The sequence below is a fragment of the Belonocnema kinseyi genome, chromosome 8 (assembly GCF_010883055.1).
Source record: "Belonocnema kinseyi isolate 2016_QV_RU_SX_M_011 chromosome 8, B_treatae_v1, whole genome shotgun sequence".
Classification (NCBI taxonomy): Eukaryota; Metazoa; Arthropoda; class Insecta; order Hymenoptera; family Cynipidae; genus Belonocnema; species Belonocnema kinseyi.
Window position 1 is genome coordinate 83,705,703 of NC_046664.1, and position 18,731 is coordinate 83,724,433.

Genomic DNA, 18,731 nt, shown 5'->3' on the forward strand with positions numbered 1-18,731 from the left:
ATAGAGCTCCAAGGAGATTATGTTGAAAATAAAAAAAAATTTACCCAAAAAAAATTGTTTTTATACTTCATTCTAAGGACTTATTGAACTACCCTCGTATCAAATCCAACTTTTTTGTAGAAAATTTGACTGTTTGGAATAGCATTTAAATATTCCAGAGAAATTTTTTTCTTTATTGACTGAAAAATCTTTCATGGTTGAAAATTAATGTTTTTGTTAAAAATTCAAAAACCGGTTTGATAAACTATTTTTTGAAAAATCCTTTTTTTCTTCAAGGTGTTATGCTCTTAATCGGAAATCATATGTTTAGTTCACAATTAAACTATTGTTAAACAAATATTTGTTTTCTGCATTATATTTATTTTTTTGGTTAAAAATAAAATTTTGTGATTCACAAGTTAGCTTCTTCAGTTGAAAATATTTTACTACATGGTTCAAAATTCGTTTACTTTGTTAATAATTCATCGTTTCGGTGGAGAATTAATCTTCTTGATTTAAAATTTATCTTAGGCTTTAAAAATGTTTCTGATTTGTTTTTATATTTGTTCTTATATCAAAAATTAATTTATATGTTTGATAATTTAAAGATTCCATTTTTGGTCGAAAAATTTATCTTAATAGCTGAATATTGAATTATAGAATTAAAAATGTATCTTATTAATTGAAAATTCACCTTTTTTAAATTAACTTTGATAATGGACAATTTTAGTGATTCTATTTTCAGTTAAAAATTCAATTATTTGAATACAAGTTCATTTTTTGTTTGTTGGTTATCTTAAACATTAAGTTTCATTACTCATTATTAAACAATTTCATTATTAGTGGAAAATTGATTTTAACTGCTTTGTTAAAATTTCGTTTATTTGTTTAATAATTCATTTTTATTGAAAATTGAATTATTAAATTTTTGGATGAACAAATTTTTTTTAGTGAAAAATTTAACTATTAGGTTGAAAACTCATCTTTCTTGTTGAAAATTTAATTATTTGTTTGAAATTTTAACTGTTTTGTTAAACTTTTTCTTTTTGAAAATCAGTTCCTTTGGGTAGAGCTTTAATTAATTTTTCTACGATATATTTTTTTGTCTTTAGTTTTTTACTAAAAGTTTAACTTTTCCATTTTTGGTTGAAAATTTATATTTCTAGTTTGAAATTCCACTATTTGGTTAAACATGAATGTATTTTATGAACGTTTTTCTCTTATGTTAGGAAATTAATTTTCTTGGTTTCAAATTCATCTTTTTAGTTGAAAAGTAATCTCATTTGGTCGAAACTCTAAAAAAAGTCTGCTTGAGGATTCACCAATTTTGTTTAAAATCCTTTTTTTTTTTGTTAAATTAAACTGTTTTATGAAAATTGAAAGATTTTTTTTAGTTACCAATTATTAGATTAAAAATTTAATCATTTTTTTGGAAAATCGTTTTTTTCCGGTTTGAAATGATTTTTTTCAACTGAAAATTGAACTTTACCGGTTAAAAATGAATTTTCTCAACTGAGAATTTAAGTTTTGAGTTAAAACTTTATCTTTTTTTTTGAAAATTCCTCTTTTATGGCACGAAATTATTTTCCTATTTAAAAACTTATCTTTTCATTTGGAAATTTATCTACTTGATTCAAAGTTCATTTTCATTTCCTTTGTTAAAAATTCATTTTTTTCATTTAACTGTGTTTTTATAAATTATTCTTCCTGGATCATAAATTCACCTTTTTGGTTCCGAATTCATCTTTTTTGGTGTTAAATCAATCTTCTTGGTTAAAAATGCAACTATTGGGTAAAAAATTAATTTTATTTTATTAAGACGTCATGCTTCTTGGTTATAAATAAAGTTGTGTTGTTTTAAATTGCATTATCTTACTATAAAGCAATAGACGCCTTTTCCTAAAGGGAAAATTATTTTTTTTCTATAAGATCAAATTAATGTTCGGACTTTCCCCTAAGCTGTAATAAATTTTGATTTATCATAGTTTTTATTTAAAATATTTCATCTTAGATCTTCCAACTTCCTTCCTCATGAATGATTAAGGGGGTGCAACTTACAAAGGTTATAATGTGTTTAATATTTTCAGCAAAGTTAGGTAGTGACAAAGGAAGAATTGAATAGGAAGGGATGAGAAAGTGTCTTCGAATCACAACATTATTTCGTTAAGTCGTTAAAATTGCGCTGTCAGCACGCGGTTTCGAGTTTCGCAAAATGTCGTTAATTTTGGAATAATCGGCCTCTATGCGAGAGAAAGAGACCGGTGGAGGTGTTGAGATAAAGGTGAAGAGAGAGATGAATATTCTGGAAATCCAATTTAGTATGGAAATCCTACTCGCCCTATCGGGAAAATCAATTATGTCTAATGAATATAACACGGAGGGTTGAGGAAAGGGTTCAACTGTGAATCTGTGCCGCGAACATCACGACCTTTCTCGAAATCATACATGACGGAGGCGAAACTTTGGACTACCCTTTTTCATTATTCGAGTCTCACTCGCAGTGAAATCCTCTGGGAATATGAGACGGTGTCAGAATTTCTGTGGCTTTCACCCTCATCAAGAAGAGAGGTGAAACTTATTTTAAAAGGTCTATTTTTATTTTTAAATTCAAAAATGTTTTTAACAATTGTTGGTAGCATTGTAATTTCTTTGATCAGTTCTCCCGCATTCAAGATGGTTCAGTTGAAAAATAATTTTTTTAAAGAACTTTGATAGTACTCTCTAGGATGTTAATTAGTGTTAATGAGGTAAAAACTTCATTAGATGTTTGATATTATTGGTACAGGTCTATTTGATGTTTGTATCTTCTTCGAAACGTATTTTATGATTAGGTGATTGTAATTGATGTTCATGAGATGAGAATTCAATTTGAAGTTTTGGAATCTTTATGGTATAAAGGTCCAATGAATATATACTTGGAATCTTATACGAGCAACCTCGAACATCTTCTAATTTAATTCTTACCTTGTCAAAATCAATTAAATCAACTAATTATACAGCATGGTTGGAAGAAGATACAAAAATGTGATGGACCAGTATGCCAACAAAATTCAATATCTTCTAACTAAAGGCTTGCCTGGTGAACACAAATTAACTTTAGCTAATCACATAAACAAATTTGAAAAAGATACGACAACGGAACAAACCAATTATCGAACAGTATACCAATAACCCTCAGAGGTCATACTGGTACAAATCGGGAAGGCGAAAATTTCAAATGTTCCTCTCTGAATCACATATTTATATTGTTATTTAAATTTAAATTGAATGACTGTGCAAAACGATAACAATTCTGTAAACCAGATTAGCTCCTGTATGACCTTTAGGTCACTGAAGAGAGGTATAGCTTCTGAGGGTTAAAATTGAACATCTCCTAATCACACGCTGACCTGTTCAATATCAATTAACTTTAGCTAATCATACAACACGTTTCGAAAAGGATACATCAATAAAACAAATGAACTATGGACCAGTATAACAATAAAATCCAACTTCTTCTAATTTAATCCTCACGCAGGCAACACCAATTAACTTTGGCTGATCATACAACACGGTTGGAAAAAGATACAACAATGGAACAAACCAAGTTTTTACCAGTAAACCAACAAAATCTGACATCTAATAATGAAACGCTTACCTATTTAAGATCCATTAACTTCAGCTAATTAGACATTATGGTTGGAAAAAGATACAACAATGAAACAAATCAACTACTGAACAGTATATAATCAGAATACAACATCTTCTAATTACATCCTTACCTGGTCAACACCAATAATTTTGGCTAATCATACAACACGGTTGGAAAAAGATACAAAAATGGAACAAACCAACTGTTGCCCAGTACACTAACAAAATCCAATATCTTCTAATGAAATGCTTATCTGGTGAAAATCAATTAGCTTTAGCTAAACAGACATCATGACCAGAAAAATATAGAACGATGGAACAAATCAACTATGCACCAGTATACCAACAAAATTCAACACCTTCTAATTAAATTCTTATCTGGCTCATATCAATTAACATCAGCTAATTACACACACCATGGTTGGAAGAAGACACAACAATGGAATCGACCAGTGTATCAATAAACTCCAAAATCTTTTTTAAGAATACATTTTTTAACGAAACAAACAGTTTTCCAATTCAGTCATAATATGTTACCGGAAGGTTTTGAAATCGTTGATGATACTTTGATTATTTTACCGAAAGATACAATTGATTTTTTCTAATCAGTTCAATTATTTCCATCCCAGACTTAAATCTACAGAGGGGATTAAAACGTACATTTTCTTTCCTTTCAATTTCTTCTTTGAATTTTGAAGCTTTTGAACTGATGGTGGAACTATTTCCGTGGATTAATACAGAAAGGATACTTATTCAGATAGATATATCGATTCTCTTTTTCTAACCGTGCAATTCAGCATAAAATAGCTATTGTAACCATTTTTGTTGATCCAGCGTTAAAACTATTACATTAATCTTTTCACAAGCCCAATATTGATTTTATTAAAAGTTTCTTGCTTTTCAATAATTATCCAAAAGAATTTGTTTAAACAAATATTAGCGTTAAAATAAAAACAATTTAAGATATCTGGCTAGAATAGCCAAATTTACATTTACATCATTGTGTAGATTTAAAAATTTTTGTTTTTCTACCATTCCATAATGGCTTGTCTTTAGAGGTTCGAAGAATTTCTGTCAGTTGTTCATTAAAAGAAAATTTAGGATTGATTTAAAAATTAAGATCATGAAATGAAGCAGAAATTCTGCTGATTTTACACAGTGATCTTATTAAGATTAAAAAATTTATTTTCTAAAATAATGTGCACAAAAAACCTACACTATATATTATAGATTAAATTATTCTGAACAAAAGTGTGAAAGAACTCCAATGAGAACTCCTGGAACTCTTGAAAAATAATTTTTCAAATTCTTTAACTTCGTATTCTTCTTTCTGAATGGAATTCTTCAGGAATAAAATAAAATTAAATGTTGTTACTGGCTTTTTTCTTAAATTAAAATTTTTTGGGACTCAACAGCTTGTCTATAACTTAAGAGTTATGAAATAAAAACTGATTGCAATCGTGATTTATTATTTAAAATCTAAAGGGTAAATAGCCCTTTAAGGAAAAATACTTCTCAGAAAGAATTCAAGTGATATCTAAAGTTAATCTATCCAAAGTCCTGTTGAAATCAGCCGACAAATTTATTCGAGCAAAAATAAAATGAAGCTAATAACTGTTAATAATAACCCGAATTCATTTGGAGAGGACAATCAGAGAACTTGACAATATTTCCTAATTACCAAAATGAACCATGTAAATATTAACATGTCATTCAATATATTTTTGAGAAGTGGAGGGACTGTTTTTTAACCAATTTCTTCTACAGATATTATTAGCAGGTGTACAGCTTGTGTCGCATTGTTTGGTGCTGACCATTATAACAAAAGTTATTCTTTTTTTTGTGTAGACATAATTTAATGAACAAATAATTTGTGTGAGATTAATACCACCCCTTCCTAATAAAATTTAAGAAAAAATAGTGATCAGGCATGTAGCTTGAGAAGATTCTAATTTAAAAAAAAAAAACATTTGTAGTTATAGTAGCATATCATTTACACTTTTAAAGAAAACTTAGGGACCCCTTTTTACAAAATTTCTTTTTCTTCTACTAAAATGAATACCATGCGTATGATTTTTTTGATTTAGGTTTTATTTGGTGTCAGAAAACCAAATCTAGAACAGATTGTGTAGCATTTCTTATGGTAATCATTAAAAGAAAAGTGTTTTTTTTAGCTTGTATAGGATTTACTTCCTGTTAGGAAATAAAGTCTACACTATCTTATGGAGGCTCAATTTAATGAACGATTAATTAATGTGAGATTAGTAAAAGCTCGCTTTAATATACTTTGAAAAATAATAATGATTAGGCATATGATTTAAAAATGTTCAGATAAAAAAAGATGAAATTCATATTAGCATGTGATTTAGACTGTTAATAAAATGTGGGGGACATTTTTTCTCAATTTTCTTTTTCTTTTACCTAAATGAATACCTTTTATAGGATTTAATTTGTCTATGTGTTATTTTGTGTCAGAAAACTAAATCTGGCACACCATGTCTAGCACTTCTGTATGCTAACCATTAAAAGAAAAGTTCTTTTCGTTTGCATAGCATTTATTTTTCGTTGGCAAATTAAGTGAACAATTTCATTTGTAGGCTTAATTTGATGAACGATTAATTTGTGTCAGATTAGTACAAAATCGCTACAATATACTTTGAGAAACAAAACTGATCAGACATATGCTTTCAGATTCTTTAGCTAAAAAAAAACGATTAAAATCACATTAACAGGTCTTTTACACTGTTAATAAATAGTGGATAACCCTTTTGTTAAGAAATTTTCTGTTTCTTTACTTAAATAAATACCTTTTACAGGAGTTACTTTGTCTGGGTTTTATTTTGTATAATAAAATTAAATCCAGAACAGCTTGTGTAGCATTTTTTGTGACGAGTACCAAAAGAAAAGTTGTTCTTTTAGTTTTTGTTACATTTATTTTACTATATTTTGTAGGCTTAATTTCATAAACGAATAATTTTATGGAGATTAGTACTACTTCGCTTTGATACAAAATGGACAAATATTAGTGATCAGGTACATGTTTTGGGAAAATTCCGTTTAAAAATCTAAAGTCATCTTAATCAGATGTTATTCATACTTTTAATGAAAAGTAGTGAACTTTTGTTTACAAATTTCTGTTTTATTTACTTAAATGAATACCTTTTGTGGGAGTTAGTTTGTTTAGGTTTTATTTTCGTGAGAAAACTAAATCTAGAAAAGCTTGTGTAGAATTTTTTTCGCTGACTATTGAAAGAAAATTTTTTTTTAGTTTGTGTAGGATTTATTTCTCTTTGGGGAATTTTGTGTAAAAAAACTAAATCGAGCACAGCTTGTGCAGCATTTTTTTTAATGTTAACCATCAAAATAAAAAATATTCTTTTAGATCATGTAGGTTTTATTTTGCGTACGTAGAACCTCGCTTTATTATAAATTGCGAAATAGTAGTGATTAGGCATATGGTTTAAGAAGGTTCAGATAAAAAAAATAGAAATCATAATAAAAATTCATTCACGGTGATGATGAAAACTGGAAGGACTGTTTTTTTAAATACTTCTCTTTTACTGAAATGAATGTTAAATAAAATAAAATATGTATTTATTATTCTTTTTTTGACTTGATAAGGTTGCTGTATGAGTGCCGAAACGTTGGAAATAATCTTTAACAAATGTTTTTTGATGAGGATTTGATAATAATAAGGTTGCCTTCTCATTTTTCTTTTCTCTCTCTTATTTCTGTGCAGACGGAAAGGGAATTTTTTCTTCTCTTTTCTTAGAAGGAAAAGGTTTTTCTTAGATTACAATTGGAACATTTTATAGTGGTTTTCTAAATTTGGTCGTTATATTCTTGGTTTAATTTTCAGGAATTCTTCACATTAACTTTTGGAGTTATCCTTTCGGGAGCAGGATGTTGATTCATTCTGCTCTCATAACAACTAATATATTTTTTATTCTATTAAACTGTTTATCTACCAGAATTTAAGTTTTTTTTTAAATTTCCTCATATTTTATCAAAATTACACATTACAAATAAAAACCTCGTTGGACGATTGAAATTACATTTCAAAAAATTTCTGTTGGAAACCTACACTAGATACTCGTATATTGGAAGTTTATTTCCGAAGCGTAAGGTTACGCTACAATACATAATGTTGTAGTCTTAGAATTCAAGCATTGGTATGGTATTAATACAAGAAACTCGTGGAATTCATAGAATTCCCGAAATTCAATGAATTCATAGAATTCCCGAAATTCAAGGAATTCATAGAATTCCTGAAATTCAAGGTATTCAATGAATTATAGGAATTGAAAAACCCAGGGAATTCAAGGATTTCACGTAATTTGCGAAATTCACGGAATTCACGAAGTTCAAGAAAATCACGCAATTTATGGAATTCACGGAATCCAAAGAATTCATGGAAGTGAAGGAAATCACGAAATTGAAAAAATTTATGAAATTTATGGAATTCACGGAAATGATGGAATTTACGAAATTTATAGAATATTTTCATGGACTTCACGGAATTTCTGAAATTCAATGAATTCACAGAATTTATAATACTGTCGGAATTCGAGTAATTCGCAATATGCAAAGAATTGACAAGATTCAAAGAATTCACGGAATTTAAGGCATTTGCGGAATTCAAAGAATTCACGGCATTCAAAGAATTCATGGAATTAACAGCATTCAGGAAACTCACATAATTCAAGAAATGCAGAGAATTCATTGAGTTTACGGAATTCAACAAATTCAAGGAATTCATGGAACCTACGGAATGAACTTCATTAAAAAAAAAATAGGGAATTTACGCAATTTAGAGAATTCAAGAAATTGATGGAATTCACGAAATTCTAGAAAATCAGAGAATTCGAGAAATTATAGAAAATCAGAGGATTTACGCAATTTACGGAATTTACGGAATCTAAAGATTTCACGGGAATGAAGGAATTCGCTAAATGTAAGGCATTTACGAAATACAAAGAATTCACGGAAATCAAGGAATACACGAAATTCAATCAATTTACGCAATTCAAACGATTCACGGAACTCGAGGAATTAATCTAATTTAAGAAATTCACCGAATTTATAGAAATCACGGAAATGATGAAATTCACGGAATTCGCGAAATTCCAGAAAATCAGAGAATCACGTAATTTGCGGAATTCACGGAATCTAAAGAATTCACAAGAATCAAGGAATTCGCGAGATTCAAGGAATTTACGGAAATCAAAAAATACATGAAATTCAAAGAATTTACGTAATTCAAACGATTCACGGAACTCCAGGAATTCATTCAATTAAAAAAAATTCACGGAATTTACGAAATTCGTAAAATTTATGGGTTTACGGAATCTAGGATAATCACAGAGTTCATGGAATGTACGCTATTCACGGACTTCTACGAAATCCATAAATTCCGTGTGTTTCTTGAAGTTCGTGAATTCCTTCATTAATATAAATTGTGCAATTCCGTTAATTCCTTGAATTCTATGAATTCCGAGAATTCCATGAATTACGATAATTCCGATTATTCTATAAATCAAGCGTATTCCACGAATTCCATAAATTCCACAATTTTTTGAATTTTATGAATGTCATAAATTTCGCGAATGCACTTATTTCCAGGAATGCGACGAATTTATTTATTTTCTTGAATTCCGAAAATTTTGTGATTTTCATTAATTCCTTGAATGACATTAATTCCGTGACTTTCATCAATTTTGTGAATTTCTTGAATTCCAAGAATTCTGCAAATTCCGTGATTTCTGTAAATTTCATAAATTCCACAAATTCCATAGATTTTTGAAATTCTTTTAATTTCATTAATTCCATGTATTGCGCGAATTTCTGGAATTCTATGAGTTCCATAAATTCCATAAATTCCATGAATTCCATAAATTCCATAAATTCCTTAAATTCCATTAATTTCTCAAATTCCATAAATTCCTTAAATTCCACTGATTCCTTAAATCCTATTAATTCCTTGAATTTCGTGGATGCCAAAAATTTCGCGAATCCACTTAATAAACGAATTCCGCGAATTCGGTCATTTTCATGCATTCCTTGAATTACAGGAATTCCTTGAATTCCATAAATATCGCGAATTCTATGAATTCCGCGAATTCCGTGACTTCTTTGAATTTCATGAATTCCGCAAATTCCATAGATTTAATAAATAGGAAAATTTCCTTTAGTTACCTTCACTACTTTGAAAACTAGTTTCTTTTAAAACTGATTCTCTCCAGAAGTTAATAATGACTTTCGTAACTAATTAAAAATAATTTTCGAAAATTGGTTCTCCTGATGATATAAAGGGTGGGTTTCCGAAAAATTGTGACAACTGTTGAATGAACTCGTCTGATTCAGTTGACACAACTCCTTTATTTATTTATAACTGCATTCGTTTATTCGGACGTTAAAGATTTTTTTCTACATAAATAAATTTTATGGCTAAAGAGAAATTTTTCTTACCTTAGCCGGGTCAGACTTTTCCTTGTGGTCGATGAAGGTTTGGGATCCTCTCGACATGGTGTTTCTTCGCGGAACCGTGGTTCCATCTTGTGAGGGGCGCATAAACTCAATTCTTCCACCCTCAACGACAATGTTGGGAGCGGGTGGAAAATTTTCCGTATTACCGACCGGATCGCAATACCCCAAAAGCCCAGCTTTCTCCCCGTACAAGGGATGAATTTGCCTGCAACAGTCGATAAATTCAATGTTGAAAAGCATCCCCACAGGTGGTAACTTCCGCTCTAGTTACAAAATTTTTATACCATTTTCGGTACATAAAATATACAAATTAGGGTCGTGTAAAAAATTATTTTCTTATGATGAAACCCTTGCAAAGTATTTTTTTTTTAGATTTTTAAAATTACCTCTGATTTTAAATAATCGCTGCTTATTGATTTTTTCAGATCGGTAGCTATACTTTAAAACAAACGGTTAGTTCAAACAATTATCTGGTAGGATATGGTACTGATATTTTATTAGTTTATACTGCTATTTTATTAGTTTGTACACCTATATTATTAGTGCGTTCAACAATTTCATTAGATGACGTGACTATTCAGATAGTACGAGAAACTAAGTCAATGGTTGTCCCAACTAACAAAATGGCAGTACCATATCCTACAAACTGAATAATTGTCCCAACTAACCATTTTTTTAGAGTACATTGTACTTTTTTGCTTAAATTGAACATTCAGGGGTTTGGCAGATTAAAAAAAATGCTTGTATTTTGTTTCAAAAAAGAACTGGATGGGTTTACTTTTTGAAATGTTGCCAAAAAACCAAAAGGAAAACTTCGTAGTTGTGCTATATTTGAGGAAAAAATAAAGCTTTTTTTATAACCGTAAAGCCATAATATTGCATTTTACTATGCAAGAGGAAGAATTCTTATTATGTAAATTAATAGGAAATATTTACTTGTTATAAATTATAAATTGCTAAATTATACACATTTACGAGACTCGTTTACATGAAAAATTTAAATAATTCACCTTCTTAACATGACATTAATTCGATTTCTTATCTCCTGAATATTTACGATAATCGCTTTTATATGCACACAGAAAAAAAATAAACATGCTAAAATAATAAATTGCACATGATTTCATCGTAAAATTTCTGAGGAGGCATGAAAAGCCGTTTCAGAAAACTGGTTCAAATTTTTTTTCGAATTTTCATGCCACTTTTCAAATACATTGAAGTCATGGCTAATTAATTTTAACAAATCTAATTGTTTAAACAATTTATTATTATTTTCGATAATATTCTTTTAGAATAATACTAGAACATTGCAGTTTCTAAAAAAGTTTCTCTTTTTGTCGAATTTTTTTTTATTAGAATGCGGTCAATAATTATTTTTAGCATTTGCGGTTTTCTGTGCAATCTTTCACTTTTGATACCTTTTTAGTTACTGAATACAATAATAATTAATGCAATTTAAGAAACATAAATGTCTGAACAATTCATTATTGTTTTTAATTATTTTTCCTTAGACAATTATCCGAACTTTGCTGTTTTTCTAAATTTGTTTCAACTTTTTACTTATGTTAGTCGGTTAATAAGTAATTCAAAGTTAAAATTTTCAGAAAAAACCGTAACTATCTGGCATTATTTTAGATGAAGATAGTTATAAATGATCATAATTGGTTAAAACAATTATTTTTCCTAAATTTAGTTAATTAATTAGTATCTCCAAGAGAAAAACAGACCAAAAATTCTAATATTTAGAAAAAACGCAAATTTTTACTTCAAAATTTCAGAAAAAACTGCAATAATCTAGTATTAATAAAGAAAAACATATCTATAAAAAATAATTATTTGTTTAAAAATGATTTTTGCTGAATGGAAATAAATAATAACTCACTTCAAGTGAGAAATGAATAAAAAGTTTACGATAAAATAGTTGAAATAACAAAATACCTAAAATATAAATTAAAATCAAATTAAATTAAATTTCTGGCCAAATGGTCGAATTTTTAATAAAAAAGAGCCATTTTAACTAAATGAAATATTTCAATTGAAAACCGTCTCATTAAAACAAGAAGATATGTTTTTTTTTAAATAAACATAAACTTTTAACCAAATTTTTGAATCGTTCCAACGAAGCAGTTTAAGCTTTAGTAAAACAGATGAATTTGATGTTTCAATAAAAAAATATTAACAGTTTATAAAATTGACCCCCCCCCCCCCCCCCCCCCTATATAAAATTCAATTTTCTACAAAATATTTAAATTTTCAAGTTTTCAAGTTAAGAAGTCGAATTCTTTAGAAAAAAGTTGAATAATCAACAAAAAAAGTTGAATTTTAGACAATAAAATATGACGAATTTTTAATGAAATATTTAAATTTTGAACACAATACTAAAACTTGTAAATAAATAGTAAAATTGTAACCAAAAGAGACGAATTCTTAACTATTAATAATATAAAAATACCATTAAAAAATTTTTCGAACGAAAAATACGATTTTTTTAAAAGAAAGTTTAATTTTCATCCCAAAAAGTTGGATTTTGAACCAAAAATCTTACATTTAAATATGAAATATTACTATTAACTTAAAAAAAGAAATTTAAATCCAAATTGATTAATTTTCTTTCCAAAAATTTAAATTCTTAAAAAAAACGGTTGAATTTTTTATAAAAAAGATGTGCCTTTAACAAAATATTAACATTTTTTAAGGAATGGTCGTATTCTGAAACAAAAAAGATTAAGCTTAAATTAAAAGCCATACGATTATATTCTTAGGTCAAATGATATACCTATAATTTGTAACAAAACATAAGATATTTAAGATTTCAAACAAAAAAAATATATTATTCACGACGTTTAAAAAAAGTGTATGTTTTTTTTTTATCAAAAACAGTTTATATAAACAAAAAGGGCGAATTTTTAGCAAAATATTTCTATTCCCCATGAAATAATTAATTTTTCAACCAAAAATATAATTTTTAACCTAATAAACTCAATTCTTAAAGAAAAATATGATAGTAGAATATTTACCAAAAAAAGTAGGTTAACAGTACAAAAACACTATTTATAAAATTATAAGCCAAAAGACGAATTTTAAAACAATTAAATTTAATTTTTAAGAAAATAGTTTAATTTTGAAACGAAACAGTAGAATTTGTAACCGAAAGTGTTAAATTCTCAGACAAAAATATAGTACTAATTTTTTATTACAAAATATACTTATTAACTGAAAAGAAAAATAATTATTTAATTTTCATTCACTAAAAATAAATAATTGGTTTCAAATTTAAATAAAGGAATACCTTTTTTATCACAAAAATAAATCTAAAATCATGTTTAATATCCTTATGCACATTAGAATTATTATTTGTTATTATCAATTATAAACAAAACAAAACAAAAATTAATAATTACAAATTAGCGCGCCAGCGGTAACCAATCCAGCTGTTGATGCCACGCATGCGCGGCAACACAAAGTAATTTATATTGCATATCTGACTTTAAAAGGAATTTTCAAAGGTGCAATTATTCAAATTTGTATTTAGAATAAATTTTCAAAATTTGTATTTTCTAAATGTATTATTAATTGCAACTTGAGAATAAAGAAAGTATTTTCAGATTATTAAAAAAGTAATTTTGAACTTTTCTTTCAAATCTGCAAGCTTGTGGCCTATTTTACACTTTTATCTCTACCGGAGTCTCTAGATTTTCTTATATCGGAAAACGATCAAATATTGGAAAGAAATAAAGTCAAGGGCTGTAGAGAATATTAGGAACACGTTCAAACGTATATCTGGGCTTCCTGTTTAAATCTAGATCTAGTGTAATAAAGCCGACTATAAATTGGCCACTCGCAATATACGAAGAGCCGAGCATCAATTTCTGCTGATGGTTCATTAAATTAAAAAAAAATCCTATAATCTGAAACAACCATTAACATTCATCAATGTCCCCTGCTTCGGAATAGTAGTCCCTTTAAAGAAAATGCCGTATTAATTTGAAATAATATCATTTAAATCAATTAATAAAACACTTGACTAAATAATGATAGACAAATTTAAAAAATAAGGATTTAATATTGTAATTACAGTAAGAACTCACCTATTTGAAATTTACTCTGTTTTAACTAAATACATTTATTTCGAACAGGCCCGCCCTTTTCAGCGCATGCGCAGTTGAAAAAGTTGCTTACAGTGTGCTCATCAGTACAAGGTTTCAGCCTAGAAATGATCGAATGGGTACATTTCAAGACCTTTCAAATCGGCGAGCTTTCACTGCAGTTTTAAAATTTTAATTAGCAGTTAGAATGTAATTTTTTATTTCATTCTATTAAAAATTATTCTCGTTTTTATTTATAAATAAATTATTCTATTGCAAATAAACTCCAATTTTTATTTAACGTTTTATTTTCAAGTATATAAATTTATAAAATCCTATTTATATCTATCAAACTATTTCAGGTTGAAAGTTCATTCTTCTCGGTTGGAAAGTCTACTTTTGATTGTTTTTAGAGATAATTTTTTCTAACCGAAACTTCTTTTGGGACGGATGTGAATTTAAAAAACCGAGCGATTCGCAATAACTCTAAAGACTCTTCTTCGACATCCTCACTACTGCCACATTAATCAACTTTCTCTTTTTTTTGCATTTTTTTACTCGCACTGTTTTTTTAATTTTAATTTTTGGTTAAAAATCAATTTATTTTCTGAAAATTCCACAATTTTTTTAAATAGTCATATTTCTTGGTTGGACATTTAATCGCTTTATTAAAATATATCTTTTGTTTTAAAAATGCCACTATTCAGTTACAAATTAATCTTTTTTAGTTTAGGATTTCAGTAATTTTTTGGAAATTTTTATATTATAAATTAAGTTTTTTTTTTAAATTATAAAATAATACATTTTTCTTTTAAAATTAACCTTTTTTTGCTAAAAATCATATTCTCGGATTGAAAAAATATATTTTTTAATTCCTATTTTTGGTTTGAAAATTCATCTCTTTCTGTAAAAATTTCACACTTTTTGGTTATAAATGCAAGTGAAAATTTACATTGTTGAAAATTAAACTGTTTTGTAGAAAATTCGTATTTTTAGCAGGAAACTTTAACAATTTGGTGGAAAATTTAACTATTTCGTTGAAAACGTATGTATTTTGTTGAAAATTTTGCTTTGTTGTCAGAAGATCAATTTCCTTGGTTAAAAATCAAATGTTTATTGAAATAATAATCTGAGTTAATAGGTAATTCAAGTATTTTATCGCTCCGTTTAGTTTAAATTAATTCTTTTTTTTAACTGAAAATTTAACTTTTGCTAAAAATTCAACTGTTTTGTATAAAATTTAATTGTTTTGCAGACAATTTGTATTTTCGGCTAAAAAAATTCAGCAATTCGGTAGAAAATTTAATTATCTATTTAAAAATTGTTGTATTTAATTGAAAATTTTTTATTTAAAAAATAATTTTTCCTGGCTAAAAATTCAAGTGCAATGCAAGTTAATCATGATTCGTTGAAATTAAATTTTTTGTAAAAAATTTACATTCTCGGATAGTAAGTTTAATTGCATTGTGGAAAATTTGCCTTTCTGGGTTAAAATTTTGTTGTTCATACTATTTGGATCAAGTTTATGTAAAATTTTTTTAAATTCGTCTTTTCTGGTAGATAATTATCTTCCTTGAAAATGTAACTATTTGTTTAAAGAATAATCTGCTTTAGTTCAGGATTCTGTTACTTTGTTGCAATTCTGTTTATGTTGAATTGAAATATTTGTTTGTTAAAATGTAAACTATTACATTTTTCTTTGAAAATTCATCTCTTCAGGTTAAAGATTCAATTATTTGATCAAAAGTGTCACTACTTTCTTAAATGTTCATTTGTTTGGTTGAATATTTCTAATTTTCGTTGAAAATTTATCTCTTTGATTAAAAAATAAACTATTTTGTGATAATTTATTTTTTCAATGACAAGTTTTTTCTTACAAAAGAAACTTCCAATAACTCATAAAGAACCCATTTTCGGGAGAATTTATCTGACTAGATTAGTTTTGAATTTAATTAAATTTTATAAACAAATAAATATTTCCTTTTAATTTCTACCAACGAATATCGTCTTTTTAACGAATTATATTTTAAGAGGTAAAATACAGCTGCTGAAGCTACCATCGAAAGTAAAATTTAAAATTGGGGGAAATGAGGGTAGGCTAAGTGCGTTAATGAGTATAAAAATTGGGGGAGGGAAAGTATAGGAAGTAGAGGGAGGGTTTCAGGGGAAAGTAATTAGAAAAAAATAGGAGAAAATGAAGAAGGAGAAGTAGGTCAATCATAAAAAGTCAAGCATTGGGAAGTAGAGGAAATCTGAGAGGAGGATTAGGAGAAGCGAGCGAAAATGATTGTCAGGAACGTATTAAAAGTGAGTCAAAATGAGGGGGTTGGGGGTGAAGTGGAAAAGCTGGGAGCAGAAGAAGTAGCGGAAGTATGAAAAATTAGGAGAGGGAGAGCAGGGAAAATGATGGAAAAGGGAGTATATAAAGTAGGGAAAATTAGAGGGGCAGGACTAGGGAAAGTGCCAATTAATAAGGTGAGGGGGGATAATTGATAGGAAAGTGGGCGTATATTAGGGAGGTGCAGCATTGTAAGTGTGAAATTAAGGAAGCAGAAGTAGGTCAATTAGGAAAAATTAAGCGTGGGCATGTAGGGAAAATCATACACGGAAAAGTAGGGAAAATCAAACCTGGGAAAGAAAAGGAAAAGGATTAGCGGAAGCGATGAGAAATAAATGGAAGGAACGTATGAAAAGTGAGACAATCTGAGGGGGTTTGGGGGTGAAGTCGAAAAGCTGAGAACAGAAGAAGTAGGGGAAGTGACAGAAATTAGGAAAGGTAAATTAGGGCAAATGATGGAAAAGGAAGTATATAAAGTATAGAAAATTAGAGGGAGCAGAGCTAGGGAAAGTGAGAAGTAATCATGTGAGGGGGGATAGTGGATGGGAAAGTGGGCGTATATTCGGGAGAGGCAGCAGTGTAAGTAAGGAATTGAAGAAGCCCTAATAGGTCAATTAGGGAAAATCAAGCGTGGGGAAAGAGGAAAAACTAGACCTGTGAAAGTAAAGAAAGTGAGGGAAGGGGATTAGGAGAAGCGAGAGAAAATAAATGGAAGGAATTTTATGGGAAGTAAAAGGAAATAAGGGGTGGAAAAGTAGATAAACAGAGGTCAGAAGAACTGAAAAAAGTAAAGAAATTAAAGAAGGGGAAGTAGGGGAAATTATGAAAAGGAGTAGGTTAAGTAGAGACAATTAGGGAACTGTGACTGAGGAAAGTGAAAGTTAATAATATAAGGGTTAATAAAGGGTAAGGAAGTATATATAAATGATGGAGGGGCAGCAGTGGAAGTGAGTGAAAGTAAAGAGAAATTAATATGAAAAATAGTGAGTAGATAGGGGAAGTGGTGGCTAGTGAAGGGAATTTGGGTAAGGCGAGTTTTATTTAGGGGAGGAGGAAGTGGATGAGGAAAAAGCTGGGGAAAGCGGAAAAGTGCGAAAAATGTAAAGAAAATAGGAGAAAAGGGGAATCTAGGGAAAGTAGTAAGGGGGAATGCATGGGAGATCTTTCAACATCTTTTTAAATTCTGTCAACATTTTTTTTGCAAAAATGTTCTTGGGAAACCCCTAAATATTTTTTTTAATATTGCTAAAATTCAGGGGACACTTAGACACCAAAAAGAACAATTTGTAGAGGAATTATTTTGTAAAAAAAAAGAAATCACAAAAAAGAAAATTTTTAATTATCCTACCTGGGTGATGGTATTGGGCGAGGCTTATCAAGCTGCAAGTCAGAGCCTAGAGTTGAGTCGGGTCCGCGGCCGCCGGAAGCCCTACACAAATAGATTTAACAATCCTTTATTAACTTGATAAATTACCTCTTGAAAGCCAGTGAATAATCTAGGATTAAACGAGTGGTCAACGGCATTGGTCCATTGACTTATCAATGAAATTTTATCATTAAGTTTATTTTATAATTTATATTTAATTTTCAAATTGTTTATGACATTACAAAATTGTTAAAAATATAAATGTATGAATACGATGATAACATTAAATAATAATCAAATAATAATATTAAGAGCAATACATTTTTTTAACAAATTATTTATGTACAAAATTGTTTCAAAATGAAAGCCTTTTGTTTAGCGATTCGCAATTTCTTTCGAGACTCCTCTCCTATATCCCCACTACTGCCAGGCTAACCCCCACTATAACATGCTGGTTTTTTACTACCGGTTTTACCCCATTCTTTAAGAATGATTGAATTATAATAAATAATGGCTTATTTTTTTAAGAAAAAATTCTTTTACAAACTTTTCTGTTTCCAAATTTGGAAGTACATTTTTCTACGCATGAAATACTTAAAATTATTTCTTTTTTTAATGAAATGTTTTTTTAAAGAAATTACTGTTTATTAATAATTGAGGATAATAGGCTTGTTGGGACGGTTTACATCAAAAAGTAAGCCAGGGTTTATTAAAATTTAACCCATTATTAAATTGGTAAAAAGCGATAAGAAAAAGATATTCAGATCCAGAAAAGAATCTTTTGAAATATTTAAACGGCTTAAATTACTAAAAGAGAATTTTAAAATCTACTATGTCTTTTGAAATA

General features: G+C 28.5%; 1 protein-coding gene across 3 annotated transcripts in view; it reads right to left on the reverse strand.

Moving 5' to 3' along the window:
- LOC117179165 overlaps window positions 1-17,943 on the reverse strand; it is a 717,982-nt gene extending 700,039 nt beyond the window's left edge. For 2 of the 3 annotated variants that reach the window (XM_033370881.1, XM_033370880.1), the window contains exon 1: window positions 10,078-10,290. In XM_033370881.1, the coding sequence (XP_033226772.1) occupies window positions 10,078-10,179 (102 nt within the window). In that variant the 5' untranslated portion in view covers window positions 10,180-10,290. Of the gene's footprint in view, window positions 1-10,077; window positions 10,301-17,866 lie in introns of those variants that run through there. The other variant, XM_033370882.1, reaches the window with a different exon arrangement.
- Between the last annotated feature and the right edge of the window lie 788 nt (window positions 17,944-18,731).